This window comes from Paroedura picta, chromosome 6 (genome assembly GCF_049243985.1).
Source record: "Paroedura picta isolate Pp20150507F chromosome 6, Ppicta_v3.0, whole genome shotgun sequence".
Lineage (NCBI taxonomy): Eukaryota > Metazoa > Chordata > Lepidosauria > Squamata > Gekkonidae > Paroedura > Paroedura picta.
Genome location: NC_135374.1, coordinates 73,299,323 through 73,324,214, shown reverse-complemented (window position 1 = coordinate 73,324,214; position 24,892 = coordinate 73,299,323). Strand labels below are relative to the sequence as shown.

Here is a 24,892-nt window from a genome sequence, read left to right as displayed (position 1 = left end):
TGTGTTTTACCTCTAGGCATTTACTATCAATTAGTAAAATGGCAACTACTATTAGCACCTCCCCACATACATATGCCCCCACTGCCTCAATGACAGCACCTAATAGGGGCCCTAATTTGACCATGGTGGTTGTTGGTGCCAACATCTTTTCTATAGCAATATTCAGTCACAAAAAAAAAGTCCTCAGAAATGTACTGTTCATCTCTGTGTGTTTATTATATATTGTAAGAGTATAGAAACTACAGGGCATTTTACTGGTTGGCAATAGGTGATGAATGCTTTAATAATTGCATGAAAATTTTATCTATTCTAGGTGCAAACAGGATTCTAGTAATCTCATTTAAATATAAATGGTGAATTTTCCTTACAGTCATTATAAGAGTTTTTCAGTTGTTCTCCACATTGTGTGTGTCCCCCCACATATGTGGTTCTCATGCAACATTTTAAAAGAGAAATAAATAGTTTACAGCAGTAGTCCCCAACCCCCGGTCCAGGGACCGGGACCGGTCCGCAGATCAGTTGGTACCAGTCCTCAGCTCTTCCCTGGCTGCTGCCTCAGGGGCTGCCCTTCCACTCTGCCTCCAGCTCATCTTTGGTGCTCTCCAGCGGTCGCCATGGCTTGGGCTCCTCCTCGGTGTGGCACTGCGCAGCTACTGCTGGCAGCACCCACCAGTGGACAGCAGGAAATCAGGGGCACTGGTGGGAAAGCAAGTGGAGCAGGGGCTCAGGTGGCAGCGGCAACATCCCTCGGCAAAAGACTACCCACCCCCCCGGGCCTCAGTAAAATTGTCAAGCATTGACCAGTCCCCGGTGATACAAAGGTTGGGGACCACTGGTTTACAGGACTTCTACCTCCAGTTCCTAAGTGGCTCACATGGTTGCCTCATGCAGGGTGGAGGATACAAGGTTGAAGTGCATCATGTTATTAGCTGACTTAAGAAAACATTTTAACCCACAAGCTGATAAGTCGAAGTCACATCCAAAAAGAAGTCTCTTGAGGTCACTGAAGTTGTGCAATTCACCCAAGCCATAAAAGAACAAAATGTTGCCAGGGAAGTATTATTCATGGCATGAGACAGAACATGCAGGTTATATACCACAGTGCTACAAGCAAGCAGGAAAATACTGGTTCTGCAGCTTTGTTGTATGAGGAGATGAAACTAACTGTTAGCTAAGAGTTTCACAGGGAGAGCCATGTTCGTCTGTTACAACAAATATAAATAGGAGTTTTGTGGCACTTTAAAAGTATTCAAAAATTCTATTGTAAATTTTCACAAATTAAAACCCACTCATTCAGATAGTCTACAGACCACAGTTCAGATACTTACACCCAAGTTTATCCTGAAATAAAACTTCTTAACCTATACTTCAAGGTACAAAATAACTTCTATTTATTGTTAGCCAAGGGTACCCATATTTTAAACTGAATTTTTTTTCAAAAACAGAATTAAAACTCTGATCATCTAGCCTGATAGAAGAGCTTTGTGAGCTCAGAAGTTTGCACGTTTTATGTCAGTTTGGTTGGTGCCAACAACAGTTATTTCATGGAATTTTTTTCTTAGTTTGGGATTCTTCATTTCACATGGACCAATATATTTACTCATAACTTATTTCTGCTTTACAGATAACTAATTTAGATTTTTAGATGACCAGTATGGTCAGAGTAGGATCTGGGAAAGCCATCTAAATCCCTGCTCTCCCATGGAAACTTGCTGAGTTACTTCGGGCCAATAACATATTCAGTCTAACATACCTCACAGGGTTATTGTGACGATAAAATGGGTGACAGAAGAATGACATAAGCTGCCTTGGGTCCCCACTGGGAAGAAAGGCAGGATATAAATACCAGCCATGATCAACAAGATGAAAGCAAACCTGGGGGGAAAGGATACTTATGATTTTTCTCCACACCTTCAGTTAGAACTGGCCAATCAGACTTTAATCAACTATGCCTCAAACTACGCTTTATCTCAAACTACCAGGTGAAGACTATCAGATGCTTCTTTTCTCCTCTGTTCATGCCTACTCAGGGTTCTATCAATCTCCAGCAGCTAGAATTCTCTGGGCTCCCCCACATCTGCTAATCCCTTCAACTGAATTCCTTTATTGCCAGAGCAGAACCATTTTGCAGGCCTGTTGTTTGGGATGGCCCGTAATAGCCAGAGCTAACACATTTTAGGGTAGTTTTCAATATGTTTTTACATAGGCTTGAATCAAAGCAATGACAGGGAGACTCAGGCTAGAACCTTACACATTGCTTGTACTTTATTTTATCAGCAGGCATTTCCAGGTCTTGAATAGACAGGCCATATTCAAACACAGTGTCCCTTTCCAGCAGTGGGAAACTGATGGTATGGAACCAGTACACAAAGTACCTGGTATATGTGTGTTTCCCCTCTATTACTGCTTTAGTTGCTATCCACAATATTAGCAGGGGACTTTCATTTCCAAGGCTTTGGAAACACAACTGATTTTTAAAAGTGTGGCTTTGTTACACCATATAAAGCAAAGATTAATCGGTGCTGTGAGGGAGGGTGTCAGGTACAAAAAGAGTAAATTAAAAGTTACTAACATTTTGGGTTCAGAACAGGATGACTGAAGAACAAAGATAGGCACACACAGGGGAAACCAAGTCAAGTATTAACCTTGAGACAGTACACCAGATGCACAGGATTCAAATAAGAGCTGTTGCTTTTTACCCTGCTTTTCACTACCTGAAGGAATCCCAAAGCAATTTACAAACACATTTCCCTTCCTCTCCCCATAACAGACACCCTGTGAGGTAGATGCAGCTGAGAATGCTCTAACAGAACTGCTGTGAGAACAGCCCTAAGAGAACTGTGACTAGCCCAAAACACCCATCATGTGGGGGAGTGGGGAAACAAACCCGGTTCTCCACACTTTTGCACTACTACCACAAGGGTTGCTACTTCTGCCATCAACCAGAAATCATCTGGTTAGACACGGCTATAAGCAGCCGAGTATAATATAGATGAAGGCTTAAGAGCAACTCCACTACATCCCCAGGACAGAATTTCCTAATCTAAGAATGTTCCAGCTTCAAAGCACTTTGGCTCTATCCAACATTTCCTGGGTTTAGAGATTTTTTTTAAAAAAAGCTTTTCTAATGTTCATCTTGTGGAGAAGGCAAAGGCAAAACAAACCAAAAACAACCTTGTATTTAACTGTGAATGTTTGTTTTGGGAAAGAAATGATTACAGAAGTGTTGCATGTGTCATGTATGAAAACAGGAAGGACTGTTTTGATGCTTTCAATGTGTGTGAAAGCAGAGAAAGCAGTAAAAAAAACCCAAAGCCAGCAGTAGCATACTATAGCATGAAGTTCCACACAAGCAAAAAGAATATACAGAAATCTATACGGATAGCATACAAGTGCTGTTATTAAGGAGATCAAGAGTTACAATACCTTAGAATTACCCTGGCATAATCATATAAAATACTGCACAAATATCTGAAGTGCAAAGCACATAAAAACTGCCAATATGACCAAAAGTTTTCCTATTTCGACTGCCTAGTATTTTTAGAATGTACAGAAACATTGTTGGATGAACTTCTGCACTTTCATGTTTGAAATTTATTTTCAAAATTGAGACAAAAACAGAGATACTGCCACTATGTTACCCTTCTGCATCTCACCCCGGAAATTATGGATGTAAATGGCTGTGAGTAATGAATGATTTGTGTGTTGTGGGCCATCCTACACAAAATGTTTGTGTCTCCTTTGTTCTGTGGCTCTTTTCTCTGGCTGGCAGCGAATAAATCATTAGCTATGCTATGGTTAGTTCCCACCAGTGCAGCATTCTGATCCTTACTGAGCTGTGCATTCAAGCAAGGAAAAAGACCTACAGAAAAAAGCCCAGGCATTTCTGTTCCCATCCATCTATGGAGAGGAGTGCACAGATGCTTCATTATATACTTCCCACTGACCTCCATCATCCAGAAGTGTTTCATTAAAGGGGAGAGGGGGGAAGGAAGGCTCAGACAAGGCCATTGTCTTTGTGTCCCTTTTGTCAACTTCGCTAGCCAACTGCTAGACGTTACTACAGTGCAAAGATGTTAAGCTCACTCACCCCAGTAACACAAAAAAGCTTTGTTAGATTCTTTCTAAGAATGCAATTCATTCCCTTTTGTCAACATAATATTAAGATACTGATTAACATGTCCAGACATAAGAATTTACAGGCAAACCATTTTTTTCATCTTTCATTTAATTAAGTCCATTAATAGTAACAAAAGATTCAAGAGTGTTGAGACAATTAGCAGACCAATCCCAAACATTTACTTAGAATCAAAGTCCCACTGAATCCAATGGAACTTCCCTTTTTGCATTTGGGGTTCATGGTTGTGGAATCATGCCCATCTCCTGAATTAACCTATGAGAAATCTTGCAGAACTCTGACCCGAAGTCAAAAGCTGGCAGAAGGCAAGGCTGTGTCCTTTCACACTCAAGCTCTCAGAGACAGATTGCAAGGACAGTTTTTCCTAAGGCAAAAAATATGCAAACTGCACTCATATTCAACACAGATTCAGTGGAGAGCTTCCGTTTCAGAAGACTGTTGATCTTTCGTAGACCACCCATCTATATCCAAAAGGAGGATCACAGTTAGACTGACTACTATCAAAACTATCACTAAAGCTGCCACCAAGTTAGATTTTGCTTGAATACTTTAAGCGTGAATATGACAAAAAGTAGTAAGCACATTTAGTAATCTGTAGTAATGCAAACAATTTTTTCCTGCATATGGCAACATTATAGTTACAATAATTTATTGTGTTTCCCAGTATATCCTGGTTAGTTGAAAATGATCTAGATGAATTAAAATATTTGTTTTGTATAAACAAATTCACAATGGGGAAAATTTTCACTCATTGTTCCACATTGTTTTTGTTACTCCTGTCCCTTGTTTTCATGCTTCTACATACAAAGCCTGTGCTCTAGCACTGAGTTACATACCCATGGCAACTGTGAAAACTGGAGTGTTCCAATAAGAAGCTGCTAGCTTGATTTCTATATTATGTTCCTACTTAAGAAGCTATACCTTTGCAAAGATTTAACAGAGCATTATGGAGGAAAGCAAACAAGAATTAAGCCAAATTTACTTTGAGCTAACCTTTTATATAGTTGGCTTACAGAAAACACACATGTATGTGTTCATCCACATATATAACGCTGTCATATATACTCAGACCATTAGTCTAGGATCTGCCCTGACTAGCAGTTGATCTCCAGTATTTATCTGCTTCTGGAGTTTCTTTAGAGAAGCCAGGTACTGCACCTGAGCTGTGGCCTCTCCCCTTGAGAGTCCTATGTACCTGCTAAATCTCATCCATATCAAAATAATCTGATAGTCAAGACTTGAGAGATTTGACAACACTTACTGTAAAGTAAATGTCATAATAAAAAAGCCCCAAAAGACACACTGTTCACAAAACCTTCTTAGCCCTGAATGAGTCATCTTGATCTGTTCACATGGGATGGTTTGACAATGAATGCAAGCAAGTAAAGAGAGGTGCAGACTTCTCATTACTATTATTTTCAGTGGGCTAATTCAGTGGCAGCACTGCAGATCGCTTGTGACAAAAAAGATCCCATATGACCTTTATTTTCTCTAGGAAATCCCAGCACCAGTGGTACCAGCTTATATTAGTGCCATGTAACCAAGATGCTAGGGGTTTGTGGGCTTTGGTTCCCAATTCCTTTGCCCCTATTCCAACAGATCTCTGGCAGGCTTGCCCTTCTTGATGTTTCAGTCGCCAGCAAGTCCTTCCCCTTTTTACTATCATTCTTGATCCCACTTGGCTCTTTGACTATTCGGCCTCCAGTAATAGAGCAACAGTGAGAGTATGAATTTACTGTCTCAGGGCTGGCAAGGCTACTGGGCCAGATTTCTTGCCAGCAGATTTGTTGGACACCTTCCCTATATGATCTTTCAGGGATCCCAGCAGAAGTAAATTCTCATGTCCTGATCCAGCTAGGCAGATGATGCTGTCCTATCTAGATCACTGGTGGGGTCTACATAGATTGCTAGAGGAATTTCACAATTGTTGCAACACAAAAGACTTGGTGAGAAACTGTGAGAAATCTGGAGTTATGGTCTTTTCAAGATCTTTTTTACTTATCTTGGAAGTTGAATAATCAGCCAACTGAGCAGTTTTGCTACCTATCTATTTTCCAAACTATTCTGTCATGGAAAATTCATAAGGGTGGTGCTGGCCTACCAGTGGCCATCTCCTTGACAGCTGTTTCCTGCCTTTCTCCCCTTCTGCTGGGGTCAGTATGTTTCTGCAGCCATTCAAGTCTTTAGGACTAACGTGCCGTCTCAGATTTTATACATTCGGACTTACTGGCCAATCTTTAGAGTTTTCTTTCAGAAAATTTTCTACAGAAAACCAATGGAATTCCTCGTTGTGTTGCCTCTGTGGTTCTCTTGTTAGAACTGGACTCAGAATCAGTAGAATGCCAAGCTTAAAACCTGGCTTTTCAAATTTATTTGAAGTGGTTTTTTTTCTGAACATATTAACAACTTCCTCTCTCTGATGGTCAAATATTTATGTTTCATATTGCTGGCCCAATCTAAACCCAATTTTCCCTCCTGTCTATTGGCTCATTGGCTGCTAGACTATTCTTAGATATCAGGAGGCTCTTGGCAGGGATTGTATATATATGTGCCCCCCTTACCATTCCATCCTATCTTTATCCACTGACTGTCCCCAAATACTGCAGGGGTTTTCTCCTGGCTTTGGTGGTAGCTTCCAGGGAGTACCCTACTCAGATGCCTGTGGGGAGCAAATGAGTAGTTTATCCCATATTTCCTTGTGTACTGTTTGCCCCTTTCAGAGATCTGTGGATACAACTGGCGATAGTCTCCAAATTTCTCCTGGTTTCCATGCCTTTCCTGCTCATTGATACTGATCCTGGTATTACTTGGGCTGTGGCTACATTTTTGGCAACAGCTGCTTCTATGCAAGGATGGAAGTAGTGGCATGGTATTATTAAATTAGTGTTAAATAAAGAAAAACTTGGTCTGTTCTCTGCCTCCTATGTTCCCTATTAAACAACATTTTTAAAGACATTGCTACACTGTACAAGTGTAATTTTTTGTTATGAAAGTAATGGGACACTTACCGTCCTACCTTTCTGAGAAGCAAATTATGTTTTATTCTTTATTCCGAAGAATCGTTTTGTACTTTCACTGTCTTGTCTCTGTCTGCATCACCCTTCAAACATAACACAAGATTAGTTAAATAAGAAATCTAGTTAACATCCTAGAGAAACTCTTATATATTTTCATCCTGAAAATGTATTTGGAGCATCAGATAATAACTCTCAGTGACATGCTAAGAACAGTAATACATTTAAATTTTAAGAAAAATATTGCCTAAACATTTATAGATCAAAGGCTCACCCTTGAATAAAACAAAGATTTAAAAAATGGGGCAGAAATGGAAATGTAGTTCTGTTAGATCATTCTGGATTATTTATATTTTAAGTTTATGTCACAGAACTGATATTTGTGGTACTGTCTGTTGTGCACACAACTTCCAGAACACATCTGATCACTCTTATCTGCTATTTTGAGAGTTATGAACTAGCTGAAAAGGTTCTTTAACAACCACTCAGCTAGAAGTAGCTAGCAAATATCTGCATTTACAGAACATCCAATACCCAGGTTCAAAGTTTTACCAAGAATCAATGCTAACTTGGCTTAGATGCACAGAATTATGGAAACTATGGAAAACAAAAAACATTTTGAGATCTTTATAGTTCTTTCTAGCTTTGTCTCCTCTGTATTTATTGCAGAAAACTCTTCAATACAACCTGCTTCACTTGGTAAAAAGGTCGTTTTCATTTCACTCAGGGCAGATGATATTAACTGATTCAGGCCATGCAATACATGTCTGAGTAGACTTTACCGACATGAGCAATAATTTCCAGCTTCCTAAAGGATGTCCTTAAACAACCTCAGTTAGGTTGATTCAGAATTAATATACACAGCCAAGAGTTATTTTCAGGAGGGTAGCTGTGATGGTCTGAAGAACTCGAACAAAATGTAAATCCAATGGCACCATTAAGACCAACCATTAAGTTTTAATCAAGGTGTGAGCTTTTATGTCCATGCAGTTACAAAACTGATGGTATGTCTGATGACTCCTGTGTCTATATTTTCCCCCTCTTGATAAAAAGTGCAATGTCTGTCCTTTTAACTTACAGGGACACAGATATATTAGATAAATATAGTAATGTGGAACTATGGACTGGGTGCCACAGTATTTGTATCTCTTCTTCAGTCCCTAAATTTGCCTCTTGGCCTGATGTTGAAGTTTGTCTGTGTTATGCTCTTTAAATTGGAAAAGAAAAAGATGAAAATTAGGCTAACTGTTGGGTTGCAGCCAACATTTTTATTCTTCTAATGGTGGATCCTTCATCTAACGCAGCCTTTCTCGACCTTTTTAGAAGAGTTGGTGCTTATAGGCTGCTTTTCTCTACCAGAAGGAATCTCAAATCAACTTACAGTCGCCTTCCCTTTCCTCTCCCCACAACAGAGCAGGGCTGTGAGGTAGGTGAGGCTGAGTGAGCCCTGATATTGCTGCTCGGTCAGAACAGCTTTATCAGTGCTGTGGCGAGCCCAAGATCACCCAACTGGCTGCCTGTGGAGGAACAGAGAATCAAACCCAACTCACCAGATTAGAAGTCGGCACTCCTAATCACTACACCAAACCAGCTCTTATTTAGCTTATTATTCAGCAGCTTTTTGCTTTCATCCTCTAAAGGTATTGTAAAGAGTGCCTAAGAAAAAAATAGCAAGAACTTCAACAGAGGGAGACAGGCAATAAATCTCAGGAATGTCATACCTTGTCAGATACTTTTGCAGATTTTTTCTTTTTAGAACTTCCTTTCCAGAGAGATTCTATTGCTATGTATGCTTGCAAACTCCAGTCATACAGCTGAGAACCAGTTACCTTCAAAACCAGAAATTTGAAAGTTAATTTCACAGTCAGTAGCAACTATATATTTTTATTTTTGAATTGTTGCAAATTGGGCTTTGTTAGCATTCATCAAGAAATATACCAAATAGTTACAAGCATCAATATCAATGAATGGCAAGCCATTCAGAAATAAGGTAAGACAGAAAAAAAGTCAACATAGCAAACAACTGCCTTTCATATTCTAAAAACATGCTTTCATGAGAACTAACTTTTAATACTGTTATTTATTTATGGCTTTTGAGTGTTTAAAGTTCTTCAAAAAAAATCCTGTTATCTCAAGTTGAATCCTAGAAACCAAGCCACTTATTTTGACCTCCAACTGAATGTAGATAAAACTGGCTACAAGTCAACAAATAGAAACTTAACTCTGAAAATACAGAGGTAATGATGGTTGAGAAGTCAGAGGCCTTGAAGGATAAAGTTCTCCTATTTTTGATGGAGTTCAGCTGACCATTGCTGACTGTTAAGAGTTGGGGTACTCCTATATCCAACTGTATTACTGAAGAAGTTAATGCAGCTGCAAAAAAAATCAACTCAACCTAATATGTAAGATGGCTCCATACTTTGATATCATATGAGAGACCTGGTTACCTCAGTAACATTGAGACTAAACTACTGTAACGTACTTGATCTCCCCTCAAAATCAACTTGGAAGTGCCAACTGGTCCAGAATGCAACAGCTTGACTATTAGCGGGAGCTAGACAGACCATGCACATTACTCACATTCCGCAGATGCACTATTAGTTCCAATTTGTTACTGAACTCAGTTTAAGGTTTTGTCTATCATGTATAAAATCTTTCATGGTCTTGGCCCCTGTTATTTGTGGGACTGCCTCTCTTCCTATGATCCACCATGGCAACTTTACTCACATCAACAGTTGCTTTTGTAGGTGCTAGCCTGCATTTTTGCAAATGAGCCAACAGTTTTCTGATATACGTTCCTTCTCTACTGTGGCTCCTGCCTTGTGGCATGGCTTGCCCAGGGAGGTCAGGAAAACTCCCACCCTGCTGGCCATCCCCAAGCTATGTAAAACTGAAGCATCCAAGAGAGGTTTTCTGTGCATTACAAAATGGTTCATAAACTTACATGGATAAATGACTAGGGCTTGTGGTCTAGTCTGCTGTATATTGTAAGTAGGATCCTATTATGTAATTTCTGTATCATTTATTATGTCGTGTTCATACTTAAGCTATGCTCCTGTTCTCTTTAGTGGTTCCAGACTTCTTATCTTCTAATGCATTAGGTACTGAATGTCCCATTTTATTGACTAAGTATAATCCACCTTGAGTTCCTATGAGAAAGGACTAATTAAAGGTAAATATTTTTTCAAAAATATGATGAGTAAATATTTTTTTCAAAAAATATTTACTCATCATTTATCAAGTACGGTATAGGTCTATTGCAACTTCTTTGGTGGCCTTCCTTCAGTCTAAATTTATACTGCCCCTGCTAAGGAACTCTGTCCATTACTAAAATCATTTCACCCTTCAGAATTTGTCACTTTCTATTCTATGGAAATCAAATCCTTATTTTTTTCCACAGGATCACTTTTCCTTTGTCAATTTCTGACCTCTCCCCATATGTGTAACACTAGCAAAAAAGGCCATTGCAACCAGGAATACAATGGGCACTAGGACCCTAGGGACACTGGGAGGTGCAGCTCTCTTTGACTGTCTGTCTGTCTTCCTCTTGTTGTGTGTGCCTCGCAGAAGGAGGCATAGCAGGTAATTAGGGCTCGTTCTTAGGAGGAAAGCAGGGCTGGTGTGCAGTTTGCGGCAGCTCTCTGTCTCTCTCCCTCCGTCACAGCAGGGGCGGCTCTCTCTCCGTGGCAGCAAGAGCCATAGCAGGTAATTAGGGGCCCTGCTTAGGAGGGAAGCAGGGCTGGTGAGCAGCTTGGAGCAGCTCTTCCTGTGTCTCTCTCTGCCTCCCTCACAGCAGGAGTGATAGGAGAGAATGAGGGCTCGTGTTCGGTCTGGCAGGGCTCTGTATGTCTCTCTCTGTCTCTGGTGCATCTGAGAGGGCAGGAGCTGTAGGGGCAGGGCCAATCAGGGTGCAGCCAGCGTTGCTGGCTGAGCCTGATTGGCCCTATTCTAACTTGGACATGTTCCACCCCAACCAGGCTGTTTCATAAATATATAGAGGATCCATGGATAAGGATAGGCTAGTAGCTCTCTGGGTAGGAATTGTGTGAGCTGGTTCATGCCTAATGAAAAACCACAGAAAATACAAGCACAAATTTGGACCCAATGAAGAAAACATCATTTTGTTTTTTCCTTCTAACCAGACCTGACCCCTCTCTTCAATGAGGTTAGCAATACCATTTTAAATATCTCAGTATTACTGTGTAAACAAGGATCCTAATATATTTAATCTAGTTTTTAAAAGATATTTATCAGTGCTAGAAGCAATAAAAACAGCTCTCAAAAATCAAGAAACACAGCCTTAAATAAAAGGATAAATAAAAATTAATAGGAAAGATGCTGCAGGTAGCACACAATTTCTTTAAAAGAAAAATGAAGACATGCTCCATATTCAAAGCAAAACAATAAATAAATCTAAAAGCAGAATCTAAATGCTTCTTTTGAAAAAATGGCAAATAGGAACTGATATTAATCATTAACTTAGATTGTCATCTACTAACTTGAAAACATATTGTGCTGCACTTGCAATTAATGTTTTAGGATTTCAAAGTGTTTTGTTCTTAGGATACACTCAATGTAATATTGTTTCCTGGTTCTAGCACATTAAGTATGGAACTTTTCAGACGTAATATTTTAAATTAAACTCTCTGAACCCCAATAGTAGCATATGTGACTGAAGCATTATTCTTGTTGCATATCAACTGAATGTTTAAGCTCATAAACATTATACCATATATGTTTATAAATAATACAGAACTGAAACACGGATAAGAATGTAGTACTTCAGAGTAAAATCTATGAAAAATTAACATTGCCCATATAGCCTGTCATTTTATCTAAAATGGAACAATAGCCTGAGACTGTGGATTTTAAAACAGCTGCAAGCTCAACTTTGCAGAAAAATACAAAAATATACCAAAAAAAAAAAACCCATGGACTTTTAACTAAAAAAAAACCTCTAAAATTACAGGAACAAAAAATGCCTGCTTCATTTAAGAAAAAATGCCACCAAAATCTCACAAGACTAAACTGTGAGATCTCAATGGCCATTCTGGAAGTTGCTAGGCAACCTCTGAACACTGATAAAGTGTCCAACCCTTTTAGTAAGGGGTTGATGAGAGCCTAAAAAAATGGTAAAAGGCTTGAGAGACGCAAGGGAAAGATGAAAGAGCAAGGTGTAAGGAAGATCACTATTATCATACATGGTGTCTATTTAAATACTTGGGACAGAGTGAAGGTGAATTAATTCACATGTGCTTTTTGATTGTGTGATAATATTCTGGAAAATTAAAAAACATCACCATCATTTTATCAGGTATATGAAACATGAAAATTTGTTTCCAGGATATATTTGTTCAACAGCAAGAAGCCAAATTCTATTTAAAGACTAGAGGCAAAGCCCAGGAATACAGCAGGCACTAGCAGGCACTCCTACGCTGTGCCCTTCCTGGTTGCTGCCCCTCCTCTCCCAGCTTGATCCTGAGATCCAGCATGGTGTAGTGGTTAAAGAGTGACAGACTCTAATCTTGACAGCTGGGTTTGATTTCCTGCTCCTCCTCCATGTGCAGCCAGTTGGGTTGCCAACCTGCAGGTGGGTGCCTGGAGATCTTCAGGCATCAGTTTCCCTGGAGAAAACAGCTGCTTTGAAGGGCAACAAGTCCTCCATACCTCCCTGCCACTCTCTGGAAGTGAGAGGGGGGGAGAACATTCTTCCAGCCAAGCAAGGAGGGAAGCCACAGATGCACAGCAGACCTTGCCGCACTGGAGCAGGCCCTTTTCTTCCTTCTCCCACCCAGCCATGCAGGCCAAACCTTCCAGAAGTGAGGAGAACTGGGGCATGGAAGACCCGCAATTGACCCTCGGTGAGGGAGTGGCCAATTGGGGGCATAACCCCACTGAGGGCCAACTGGGTAGGGTGTGCGCCATCCACATACCACCCAATAATTATTACAGCTAAAGATACTTCAAAGCAAACCGTTAGATGTTTAATACGACTTGTTCTTAGATAAGCGGGCATAAATGTTCTAAACTGTTCAGGATACAGATCAGATCGCATGTAATTTTAATGTTTTCAAGTAAGCATACAAAAGCACTTAACAGTATTTGCCAGATTTAAAAGCTATATAGAAAACAGGAAGAAAGTGTAAGTTCCTCACAAGTTACTTACCTTGGCAATGACAATGGCTTGTTGAGGATAGTATAAGGAGGCACCAATCCCCATGAACCCTATTGGATACACTAACCTCTTTACTTTGGAACCTGTTTCACAGAAAATATCCCTATTAATGACATCAACATTCTTTAAAAATATTTTCAAGTACATGTATCCATGGAAGTATAGATATGACTATATAAATAAATTGAAAAGTTACTTCAGCTATAAACCATGCATATGGGCCAGTTCCATCAACGCACTTTAAAAAAATAAAGGATTGTTTCAACATTTGCAGAACATTTAGATTTTCAAGGCAGCAGGCATTATAAACTATCATTACCTCTAGAAAGGAACAATCCAACAACACCAGCAAAACCTATAACTCCAAGCCTTGGGTAAAATCCAGGTGGTGGGTTTTTGAGAAAGTCACATCCCTCTAAAAAAAATTAGGAACAGTATGTTTATTTTATAGAAAATATATAAAAACAAAGATAGATGTTTGTGTTTTAACTAAACCTGAGACTTCTGTTAACTTATTACGGAATATGCTGAAAGTGTCTGGTACTGTTGTGGGGTATAAAATTTTTAAAAAATGTATAGGAGTTTCAGACCAGGCCGTGAAAGACATTCAAATTAACTCTGGATGTGATGCCAACCCTGCGTTTAGCCACGGTCAAAGTGAGTATACTGCCCAAGTTCAATGTTTTATTCCAACTTTTACCTCTGCAAATAAAATATACTATCTTTATCCATTGTTCCTATTAATATTTGTGAAACAGCCTAGGGGGTGGAACGTGTCCTAACGAGCTGGCCAGCTCCTGCCCGTGCCACTTGATCCGGCTGCCAGCTGCTTTGGAGTCTGAGCGGCCCAAAGCCACTTTAAGCTGCCTAGCCAGGGACCAGGGGAGGGGGGCCTTTTCAAGGCCCGTTCTTAGGAACGGGCTTTGAAGCTAGTCTTGCATAAATGGCAAAGTGCTGTATATACATTTGTTTGGGCCAATAAGAGACCCAGGATAGCTTTAAAATTTTACAAGATTTAAAGAAAAGAAGAGGGCAAGGAATCCCTAACTTGAAGCTTTATCTTCATGCTGCTATATTGACAGCAGTATCTGATTGGATACAAGATCCCTCCTCAAGAGACTTTATCCTTGAAAAAGTGGGTTGGCAGGAAGGCTTTCACAGTGCTCTTTGGCCTCCCCCTGATGACAAGAGAATCTGAATCTTTTGATGACTAACATATCTGGAATAGGTACAAATCAAAACTTTTGGGTACTTCCTCTGTGCTGAAATCGCCTGTAGAGGCCTATTTCTCTAGACTACAACCAAACAGACTTAACTGTTTAAAATACAAAGATTGTCTGGCATTCTGAAAAGCCTACAAGTTTTGAATAAATGGTTAGAATATAATCAACTAGTATCAAGATTCAAATAGAATTTGGGAGTCAAGCAGATGTCACTGCACCCCTCCCAGAATTTGAAAAATATTATATTTCAAGGTAAACCACATTTGCAAGGTCAACTGTACAAAATTCTGTTGAAATATGATACAGAGGCTGAGCAGGTTAAAGAGTGCATGATTAAATGGATGCAGAATCTGGAATGTAATATCCCATTGGAGTTATGAGAAAGAATATGGCTTAAAGTACCGAAGTTTATCAAATGTTAATTTTTGCGAGAGAATTGGTATAAAATATTTTACCGCTGGTATATCACTGCCAAAGTGATGAGTAAAATAGCAGGTGACAGAAATGATATTTGTTGGAAATGTAATGATAAACCTGGTTCTTTTTTTATATGTAGGGGAGGTGTAGTAAGGTTAACAAATTCTGGTCTAAAATTCATTCTTTACTAGAATCTATATTTAATGTAAGATTTCCCATGAAATCTGAATATATGTTAAGTGTCTGTCCAGAGAATCTCCCACATCAAGCAGAGGTCTTCTTCTTTTATGCCACAACCTCAGCAAGGCTGATTTTGGCCAAAGACTGGAAAGTTTCTAAAGTACCATCAACTGCGGCCTGGCTGGAAAAGTTGGCAATCTCTCAAAAATGGCCAAACAAACTAGCTTAGCCAACACAAGTCCAACACATGCATATCAGGAACAAGGGCACTTTTACACGGACTTTCTTAACAAACAGAGCTAACTAACTGGGTTCGTGGACCAAGGAGCCAGACTGATGGCTCAATTTGTTTTAAAAATGTTGTATCTTTTATTTTTCTTTCTTATATTGGAATAAAAGATTGTTATTAAAAGAATAAGAATAAAATTGCAACACCGTGAGTCATAAATAGTAAATTAAATAGGGAAAACAGTCAACAAATTGCAGTTTTTCAAATACATAACATGAAAATCTTGTTGCCTTATAACACCTGCTTTTTATAAGAACTTACCTTTACCATACTCCACTGCTTTTTCTGCTCCGGGCAAGACTTTTTCATAAACATTCTAGGGAGGAAGGGGAAGAGAAATCATGAAAGAACAATTAAGCTTCAAATAACATACTATTTATTCTAAGAAATTTAAGCCAACTTTTTTTACTGAAAGGTTCATATGAAGTCTCTACATTATAAGCATAAATACTGTTAGCATGGTTCTGACCCTTCAATTAACCTGCCAGTTCCTCATGACCTGAGCAACTGAAATGATCCCATCTATTTTTGGTGCAGGGATTTAGAACACATTGCAAAACTAACTCAGCAAACATCTCCTGGAGTGTATACCAGTTGTAAATTGTGCATCTGGAACAATGGGCAAGAGTGAATTGGGTCAATTTCTGTTCCTACACTACTTCATGTAGCACTCCAATAATACAAGCCCCATACATTTCAAGGGGGTTCACACTAGCACAGCATTTTAAGGATCAGGCATTGTGTTATTGTTGCATCTATGCTTATAACTCAATCACCTGATCAAGAGCTCCTTGATTAACTTGGTAGTTTAAATTGTATGAGATAAAATATTTGCAGCTAAAATGAAATGAATTCTAGAATCCTGGCCAGCAACTGGTTTAGCAACTTTGAAAAAATCAACATGAGCTAGCTAATGTTTAATATTAACACAGCAAAGAGCTCTACTAACATTTTGTTATTATAGTTCCTATTCTCTCTACACTTCTATTTTGCTTTCTACTAGGTAACTGGAAACGAGCCTCTTGTGGCGCAGAGTGGTAAGGCAGCAATATGCTGTCTGAAGCTGTCTGCCCATGAGGTTGAGAGTTCAATCCCAGCAGCCGGCTCAAGGTTGACTCAGCCTTCCATCCTTCCGAGGTCGGTAAAATGAGTACCCAGCTTGCTGGGGGGTAAACAGTAATGACTGGGGAAGGCACTGGCAAACCACCCCGTATTGAGTCTGCCATGAAAACGCTAGAGGGCCTCACCCCAAGGGTCAGACATGACTCGGTGCTTGCACAGGGGATACCTTTACCTTTAGGTAACTGGAAAGTCTGGGAAGCATACAACAGCGGTAGGTGTATCAGCACTGGATTTGGTCCAGGGACTAGAGACACTAGACATTATCACAGTTTGAATCAGATTTGGTCCTGAATGTTGTAAAACCAAGTTGGGATTATTTCAAAGGGTTCACTTTCAGACAGGCATTAGATTAATATATAGATTTAAATATGCTGTTATCCACCCTGAGTTACCCCAGACAAGGCAGAATAGAAATTTAGTAAATAATAACTTTTAAATTTCAGATGGTGTCACATTTTCTTGCAATGCCTGATTTTTTCATTCTTCTCTCTTAGCTTTGTGCTATACTGACACATCATATGAAAAAGTGCTTTAGGTTAAACAAACTGTAGAAATCAGCGGGAATAGTAAAATAGCTCATTGCAAAGCACTACAAGTAGTTCATACATAATTTTGCCTCACAAAAATATATAAAACCTTCATCTTAAAGGGACAATGTCCTTTAAGGATTTGAAATGAAAAAATTTGCCATTAGATCTGGTGACAGTTTAAAGAAATGCCTATCTGAAATGCAATAATTGCTGTTCTCTTTTTTTCCATCAGATACTAAAAAAATAATACATCCACTTGAAAACAACCTACTTGCTCCTAATGCCTACTCTAGAATGACAATGACCATTAAGGAAAATAGAGATTTTCTTCTCTGTTGGGGGGGGGGGGGGCTTTGACAATAGCATGATTGCCCTGCTACCACAATCTAGTCTCTATCCTTGAATTTATAATGCCATTTCAGAGATACAAACTCTCAGTGTTTGACTGTAAAACTGTTATAGTTGTCTCTGATGAAGGGAGCTTTTACTCTCAAACTTATACTCTGAAACTCCTGTGGGTCTCTAAAGTGCTAGAGGACTCAAATCTAACTGCCCAAAAATACTGGATATGCTTTGCAAAGAAATAATACCCTCACTGGCAGATACTTCGAAAATAATGAGCAGTGGATCTGGCTGGCTACAATGTAAAAACAGACAAACATCTATCCACCAACCACCTCCACACCTTGCAATTGATTATTTACAGTTCATTAATCAATGCTGCAACAGAACCAGCCAGCTGGAATGAGAAGTCAGCCAAAATCTTAAAGAAGCAGCGATCCTAGGAAACTACATCACTGCAACTAATATTCTTCATCTAAAAAAGTCACCACATATCAGATTGGGGAGGGGAGAGAATGGAAAAAAACACTGAACAGGGCAGATTACATGTTCTGTATTAGAATCCAGTGAATAAATCATAACAATTTCATACTAGATGGCTACAGTGGACGCAACTCTGGTCAACACATAAAATCAGAGGATGAATGGATAATCTTATGCAGAGTTAAGCATGCTTAAAAGTCTACAAATTCAATCCCAGCTAAATCTGGACAATGGCAGATTATAAGGCTGTTAAGAACAGAGCCTTTCATAAAAGGCAGATTGACCTTGCAATGATGAAAGGTTAGTTCCCTTTCACATCACATTCCTAGCTTCATATCCTTATAGGTTTTCCTCAACATCTTAAGAGAACAAAATGCACAGACAGTTTGGAACCAACACGCTTCAGAAACTTGCATTTCTCATCTTCTCTGCATTCTAGTTAAATGGAAGTATTGGGAGATTTAGAAGCAGAGCATAAAAACCTCAGTATATATGCCAGTAGCTCATCTAGACTGCAGCTGCTTTGAGAACCTTGTGATTGTATTTCCGCAGTTTTAACTAAACAGTATCTCATGACAAACGATATGGATCGATATGCTTGTCAACACTCACTGCGATATAGCCAGGAGCCTACTTTTTGGGATTAACTAATTTATTACTCTCAATCACACAATGTCACATTACTATCCTGAACAGAATCCAACCAATATGAGAAAATTCAATATTTTTAAGGCACTGGGCCAGCCAGATCTATTTTCAGAATGCTAGATTTATTTTAAAGTCAACTGGTTTAATCAAAAGAGAACACTCTTAAAGTTTAGTTTGTCATATATCTATACTGCAATGAATTCTGAAGTTGCTGATACTCTCAATTCCTTTAAAATATAAAATCACTGTACCTGAAACCAAGCTGTATATGGTTCCAAAGAATGTCGCAGGTAACAGATGCCATCTTCCAATTGTGACTGCTGATCTTCTACATACTTCGATTTTGGTTTTGGACTGGTATAGAGTGAAAGCTTTGAAAAGCAGAAAATACAAAATTACATTCACAGCTTTACTGCAAAAAAGAACAATTCGGGTATCTCTTATTCCATGCCAGTTACTACTATGATAAATAAGAACTCCAAGTAGTACTGCATCAGTGTGAGACAACTCTTTAAATAATTGCACACCAAGGAACAGAAGCATTCTGATTATTAATTTGTACACTGAAACTGATCTATAGCTGGTTTGGAAACAGAGAGAGGGCAGAATCTTACCTCATCAACTTTCAAAAGGTTCCTTTTAGAAGTTTCATTCTCAAGAGCGGCAGCATGTACCCGGACTGCAAGAAAGCTCAAGCTAGCAGGAGCAGCCACTAACTGTATTACCTAAGCATAATGAAAATATGCAAGTTTTATGCACTCATTATATTATTATTGTTATTTAATTTCTTACCCACCAATCTCAGCAAGCCAGCTCATGGCTGGTAACAGCATTAAAACTCCCATTAAAAAATACAAAACACAACATTAGAAAAGCAACCTGGCAGAAAAACCCCAATCCATTCCATGCACTATTCTTGCCCCCACGGTGGCAGGGGGCTATGTTAACCAACGCCACCTCATGGCGTTCTAGCAGGCAATGTAGCTTCCTAAGGAAGGGCCCAACCAGATCTTCCTCTTGTCCCAGCTTCAACCAAAGACTTTGTGGGAGAGCTCCGTCTTGCAGACCCTGCAGAAAGCACACAGGGGTGCTTTCTTCAGGGCCTGCAGCTCTCCCGGGAGCTCATTCTACCAGGTAGGGGCCAGGACCAAAAAGGCCCTGGTCGAGGCTAGCCAAACCTTCTCGGGACAGAATGACCAACAAGTTGGTACCCACAGAGCACAAGGTCCTGCAGGGGGCACAGGACAATAGGCAGTCCCTCAGATACATGGGTCCCAGACTGTGAAGGGCCTTAAAGGTTAAAACCAGAACCTTGAGGAGATAGAGCTGGGTGTCATTGGCATATTGATGTCAGCCCAGCCCAAAGCCCTAGCCAGATGGGCCAGAGGGTGCATAAAGATGTTGAAGAGAGGGGGAGAGCCCTGCAGAACTCCACAAGGGATAGCTCACTCGCCACTACCACCCTCTGGGTCCAGTTATGGAGAAAGGAGCATAGCCAATCAAGGGCTGTGCCACGTATCCCCGTCCCAGTGAGACGGTGTACCAATAACTTGTGGTTGACCACATCAAAGGCGGCCAACAGGTCTAACATAACGAGTATGGCTGACCCACCCCGATCCAACTGGCACCAGGGATCATCCATCAGGGCGACCAGCACTGTCTCCACCCTATGGCCAGGACAGAAGCCAGACTGATATGGATAAAAAGCCAAAGTTTCTCGCAATGTCAGGAGTTGGTCCACAGCAGCCCTTTCAATTACCTTACCCAGAAACGCAAGATGCGAGACCGGGCGGTAGCTGGCCAGATCCCACAGGTCCAGTGATAGATACACAATCACAATCCATATGCCTAACATCCCCATCTGTCAAGAATGTGTAGTCAGTAATAAGTAAATTGAGTAACAACTAAAAGGGTACACTAGACCCAGAACAGCACTTTAATGAATTTAAAATTAATTTAAAAGTTACTTTAATGAATTTGTTGTGATAATGGAAGCACTCCACAGTGAAATCATAAATCAACTGAAGTCAAGGGTCTTAGAGGAGTCTAATTCTGTTTAGTATTACACAAGTTCAAGATTAATTTTTTCTATTGAATGTATGTTTCTATGTATCTGTTTTAAACTGAAATTTAAGCCACTTCTAGCACTTTACCGTACAGAATAGAAATATTTGTGTTAATTAATGCAACCACAGAGTTAAGACTAACATACTGATCTCCTGAAATGTCACAAAGAAATGTACATATTTGAAGAGAAAGTATAATAGCAGAGGAAAATAAATTATAACTGCCAAACTGAAATAATTTTACTATATGACAACATGTAAACCTACAGTATGTTCATGAAACACTTCTTCACCATAAAATTGCTAATATTAAGGGTTTCCCCCCCCAAAAAATATGCTGAATTGGTTAAAAAATCCTGAAAATGTTCAGTACTAAACATTGGCTAGATTTTAACTTTAAGCCTCTAACATTAAGAGTATTTTTATTGTAGACCTCATGAAATAGGACAACTTAATATTTGACATTTAACAAATAAAAAAGAATACATGCACCTAGAAAACATGCACAAGACAATCCAGAAAATCAATAGGGGATGTAAAAGTCTATCTATCGAACGTATGTTTCTCCTTTGTAGTCTACTGAACAGCATAAGATATTACCTAGTAGAGAGAATATGAAATTCCTTTCCGTGTAATGCCCTAAATAACTTTATAAATCACATTCCCATTCCACAATTCTTTATCTTATAGCTCCCTCTGTAGAACAGCAGGAGGTATAACACCATCATACAATTTAAAAATTCAAACAGGGAGAACACATAGTCACTTAAGTAAAATGCAACACATAACTGGCCTGCAACTGTAATGTCCCCTTTTGGCTGTGAATTCTCTGATTCCTCATTCAGGCACCTGTTCTCAGGGCCATTCAGCAGTGACAAGCTGGTTCAAAACATCTGCAGTTTATTTACAAGGAGACCACTCCAACATCTTCAACTCATAGGCAAACTGGAAACTGAAACAAGAGCTCCACCCAGAAGAACCAGGGTCACACATTGTTCCATTTCATATATATAATACATATACTGCCGCATCAATATGAATTACAGCTCTGTAGATCAGGAGATCATCAGCTTCTTGTTGCAAAATTTAGGCTAAAATTGAAGAAAGTAGGGAAAAGCACTAGGTCACTCAGGTATGAACTAAATCATATCCCCGACGAATATACAGTAGAGGTGACAAATAGATTTAAGGAATTAGATCTGATAGACAGAGTGCCTGAAGAACTATGGACGGAGGTTCGCAACATTGTACAAGAGGTAGCAACTAAAACCATCCCAAAGAAAAAGAAATGCAAGAAATAAAAATGGCTGTCTGAGGAAGCTTTACAAATAGCTAAGGAGAGAAAGGAAGTGAAAGGCAAGGGAGAAAGAGAAAGATACACCCAATTGAATGCAGAATTCCAGAAAAAAGCTAGAAGAGATAAGAATGCCTTCTTAAATGAACAGTGCAAACAAATAGAAGAAAACAATAGAATTGGGAGGACCAGAGATCTTTTCAAGAGAATTGGAGATATGAAGAGAACGTTTCATGCAAAGATGGGTATGATAAGGGACCAAAATGGTAGGGACCTCACAGAAGCAGAAGAGATTTTTTAAAGGTGGCAAAATTATACAGAAGAACTATACAAGAGCGAGCTTAACATCCCTGATAACCACAATGGGGTAGTTACTGACCTGGAGCCACACATCCTGGAATGTGAAGTCAAATGGGCCTTAGGAAGTCTGAGCAACAATAAAGCTAGTGGTGGTGACAGCATTCCAGTTGAACTATTCAAAATCTTAAAAGACAATGCAGTAAAAGTGCTACACTCAATATGCCAGCAAATTTGGAAAATTCAACAATGGCCACAGGATTGGAAAAGGTCAGTTTACATTCCAATCCCAAAGCAGGGCAATGCCAAAGTATGTTCAAACTACCGCACTATTGCACTCATTTCTCATGCTAGCAAAGTTATGCTCAAAATTTGACAAGCTAGGCTTCAGCAATATGTGGACCGAGAACTTCCAGAAGTACAGGCAGGATGTCGAAGAGGCAGAGGAACTAGAGATCAAATTGCCAACATACACTGGATCATAGAGAAAGTTACCGGGTTCCAGAAGAACATCTACTTCTGCTTCATTGACTATGCTAAAGTCTTTGATTGTGTGGAGCACAACAAATTGTGGCAAGTTCTTAAAGAGATGGGAATACCAGAGCATCTTATTTGTCTTTTGAGAAACTTATATGCAGGTCAAGAAGCAACAGTGAGAACTGAACATGGAATCACTGATTGGTTCAAAATTGAGAAAGGAGTTCGGCAAGGCTGTATACTGTCGCCTTGCCTATTTAACTTGAATGCGGAGCACATCATGAGAAAGGTGGGATTAGAGGAGTCACAAATTGGGATCAAGATTGCAGGGAGAAATATCAACAACCTCAGATATGCAGATGATACCACTCTAATGGCAGAAAGTGAAGAGGAACTAAAGAGCCTGTTGATGCGGGTGAAGGAGGAGAGTGCAAAAGTTGGCTTGAAACTCAACATCAAGAAAACAAAGATCATGGCATCCGGCCCTCTCAATTCCTGGCAAATAGACGGGGAAGAAATGGAGATCGTGACAGATTTCATTTTCCTGGTCTCCAAGATCACTGCAGATGGGGACTGCAGCAAAGAAATTAAAAGACGCTTGCTCCTGGCGAGGAAAGCTATGGCAAATCTAGACAGCATCCTAAAAAGTAGAGACATCACCCTGCCAACAAAAGTGCGTTTAGTCAAGGCTATGGTATTCCCAGTTGCAATGTATGGCTGTGAAAATTGGACCATAAGGAAGGCCGAGCATCAAAGAATTGAGGCTTTTGAACTCTGGTGCTGGAGAAGACTCTTGCGAGTCCCTTGGACTGCAGGGCGAACAAACTGGTCAGTCCTAGAGGAGATCAGCCCTGACTGCTCTTTAGAAGGCCAGATCCTGAAGATGAAACTCAAATACTTTGGCCACCTCATGAGAAGGAAGGACTCCCCGGAGAAGAGCCTAATGCTGGGAGTGATCGAGGGCAAAAGAAGAAGGGGATGACAGAGAATGAGGTGGCTGGATGGAGTCCCTGAAGCAGTCGGTGCGAGCTTAAATGGACTCTGGGGAATGGTAGAGGACAGGAAGGATCATTGTCCATGGGGTCGCGATGGGTCGGACACGACTTCGCACCTAACAACAACAAGATCAGGAGAATTCAGAATTTCGTTTGGAAATGCAGAGTCAGCATGAAATCCATGTCACCGCATATATTGCTCTCTCACAACAGTTGTATGGAAACCAAACTCTCACGGATATCTTTTTCAAATAACTTATTTTGTCTGTCTTTGCATACCCTTTGTAACGTAAGCGAAGCAGGATGCCTGCCGTTTGGAGGGGGGGAAAAAGCAACGACTTCAACCTTTAAGACGCAAGAAACCTCGGATGTACCGCCAGATGCAAATCATTATTTTCTTTAACCGAAAAAAGTTAATTCGGGGACGCGGGTGGAGGGCGCCAGGAACGCCGAGCCTTCTGGCTCGAGATCGACGCAGGCAGACAGACGAGCGCTCTGGCCCTGTGGCGTGAGGCGGCGACAGGAGTCACTCACGCGCAGGGAAAGCGAACGCGAATCCCGACCGCCAAGAAGCGAAAGCAGCGGGTCGGGGAGCTCCTGCAATTCCCCTCGCCAGGTCGGAAAGCCACGCGCCCTGTCTCCATGGAAACCGCTGCGCGTAACGCAAGGACTGCGCGAGGTTTAACCGAGCCCCGCAGGGAGACAGGAGTCAATGGCTTCAAAAGGGAGCGCGGAGAGACTGCGGCTAATTAATAAAGAAAGGAGGGGGGGCAGCGACCGGGGCGGATACAATCTGTCCTAAAACGCCTTCCCAAACCACTCATTAAACTTTCTCACCTTGAACATAGCGGGGACAGAGGCACTCCGCAGTTTACGGCGCGGCGGTAATGACGTTTAAAGGCGCACCCGCCACATACGGATGCCGGAGTGGGCCATGTCATCGGAAAGGAAAGCCCGCGCTGCGCAAGGTTTTAACGTAGTTTAACGTATGCGAAGATGGGCGGTGCCCAGCACGTTTCTCTTCCAGTTATCAGGTTTGGTTTCCAGGCAACGACTGAGACGCGCCGAAGGGCAGCAGGCTGACTATTGAGCCGTCCGCCTGGGCGCGCAACCATGTGGGGAAGTACCGACCCGTTCTTCTTTCTCAAGTCCAGTGATTACAGTGCAAACCGGTAAAGCTGTGGGATGGCGGGGGCATTTGC

General features: G+C 40.5%; 2 protein-coding genes across 4 annotated transcripts in view; one reads left to right on the top strand and one right to left on the bottom strand.

The window, feature by feature from the left end:
* Positions 1 to 199: 199 nt before the first annotated feature.
* APOO (apolipoprotein O) lies at positions 200 to 24,661 on the bottom strand. Of its 3 annotated transcripts, none has more exons than XM_077343031.1 (9): positions 21,421 to 21,652; positions 19,176 to 19,286; positions 18,813 to 18,932; positions 15,698 to 15,752; positions 13,647 to 13,742; positions 13,319 to 13,410; positions 8,874 to 8,981; positions 7,155 to 7,238; positions 200 to 4,599 (listed from the first exon to the last, which is right to left on the bottom strand). In XM_077343031.1, the coding sequence occupies exons 1-8, from the start codon at positions 21,466 to 21,468 to the stop codon at positions 7,185 to 7,187; spliced, it is 684 nt and encodes a 227-aa protein (XP_077199146.1). In that variant the 5' UTR covers positions 21,469 to 21,652; the 3' UTR covers positions 200 to 4,599; positions 7,155 to 7,184. The 3 variants fall into 3 exon arrangements, with proteins under 3 accessions (XP_077199146.1, XP_077199145.1, XP_077199147.1); XM_077343030.1 differs by having other exon boundaries at positions 216 to 4,599; positions 7,147 to 7,238; positions 21,421 to 21,643; XM_077343032.1 differs by lacking the exon at positions 21,421 to 21,652 and adding an exon at positions 24,528 to 24,661 and having other exon boundaries at positions 223 to 4,599; positions 7,147 to 7,238.
* The window catches only part of C6HXorf58 (chromosome 6 CXorf58 homolog), a 15,062-nt gene continuing 14,795 nt past the window's right edge, over positions 24,626 to 24,892 (top strand). The window contains exon 1 of the mRNA XM_077343027.1: positions 24,626 to 24,862. Coding sequence (XP_077199142.1) covers positions 24,804 to 24,862 — 59 coding nt within the window. The 5' untranslated portion in view covers positions 24,626 to 24,803. The remainder of the gene's footprint in view (positions 24,863 to 24,892) is intronic.

Bases quoted from the DNA above. Each gene is read 5' to 3' on its own strand.
- APOO (XM_077343031.1), bottom strand. From the start codon at position 21,468: ATGAGGAATCAGAGAATTCACAGCCAAAAGGGGACATTACAGTTGCAG. The intron at 18,933-19,175 runs GTAAGATTCTGC...TGCTTTTCAAAG, and splicing joins ACCTTTTGAAAGTTGATGAG to CTTTCACTCTATACCAGTCC. The intron at 13,743-15,697 runs GTAAGTTCTTAT...AATTTTTTTTAG, and splicing joins AGCAGTGGAGTATGGTAAAG to AGGGATGTGACTTTCTCAAA.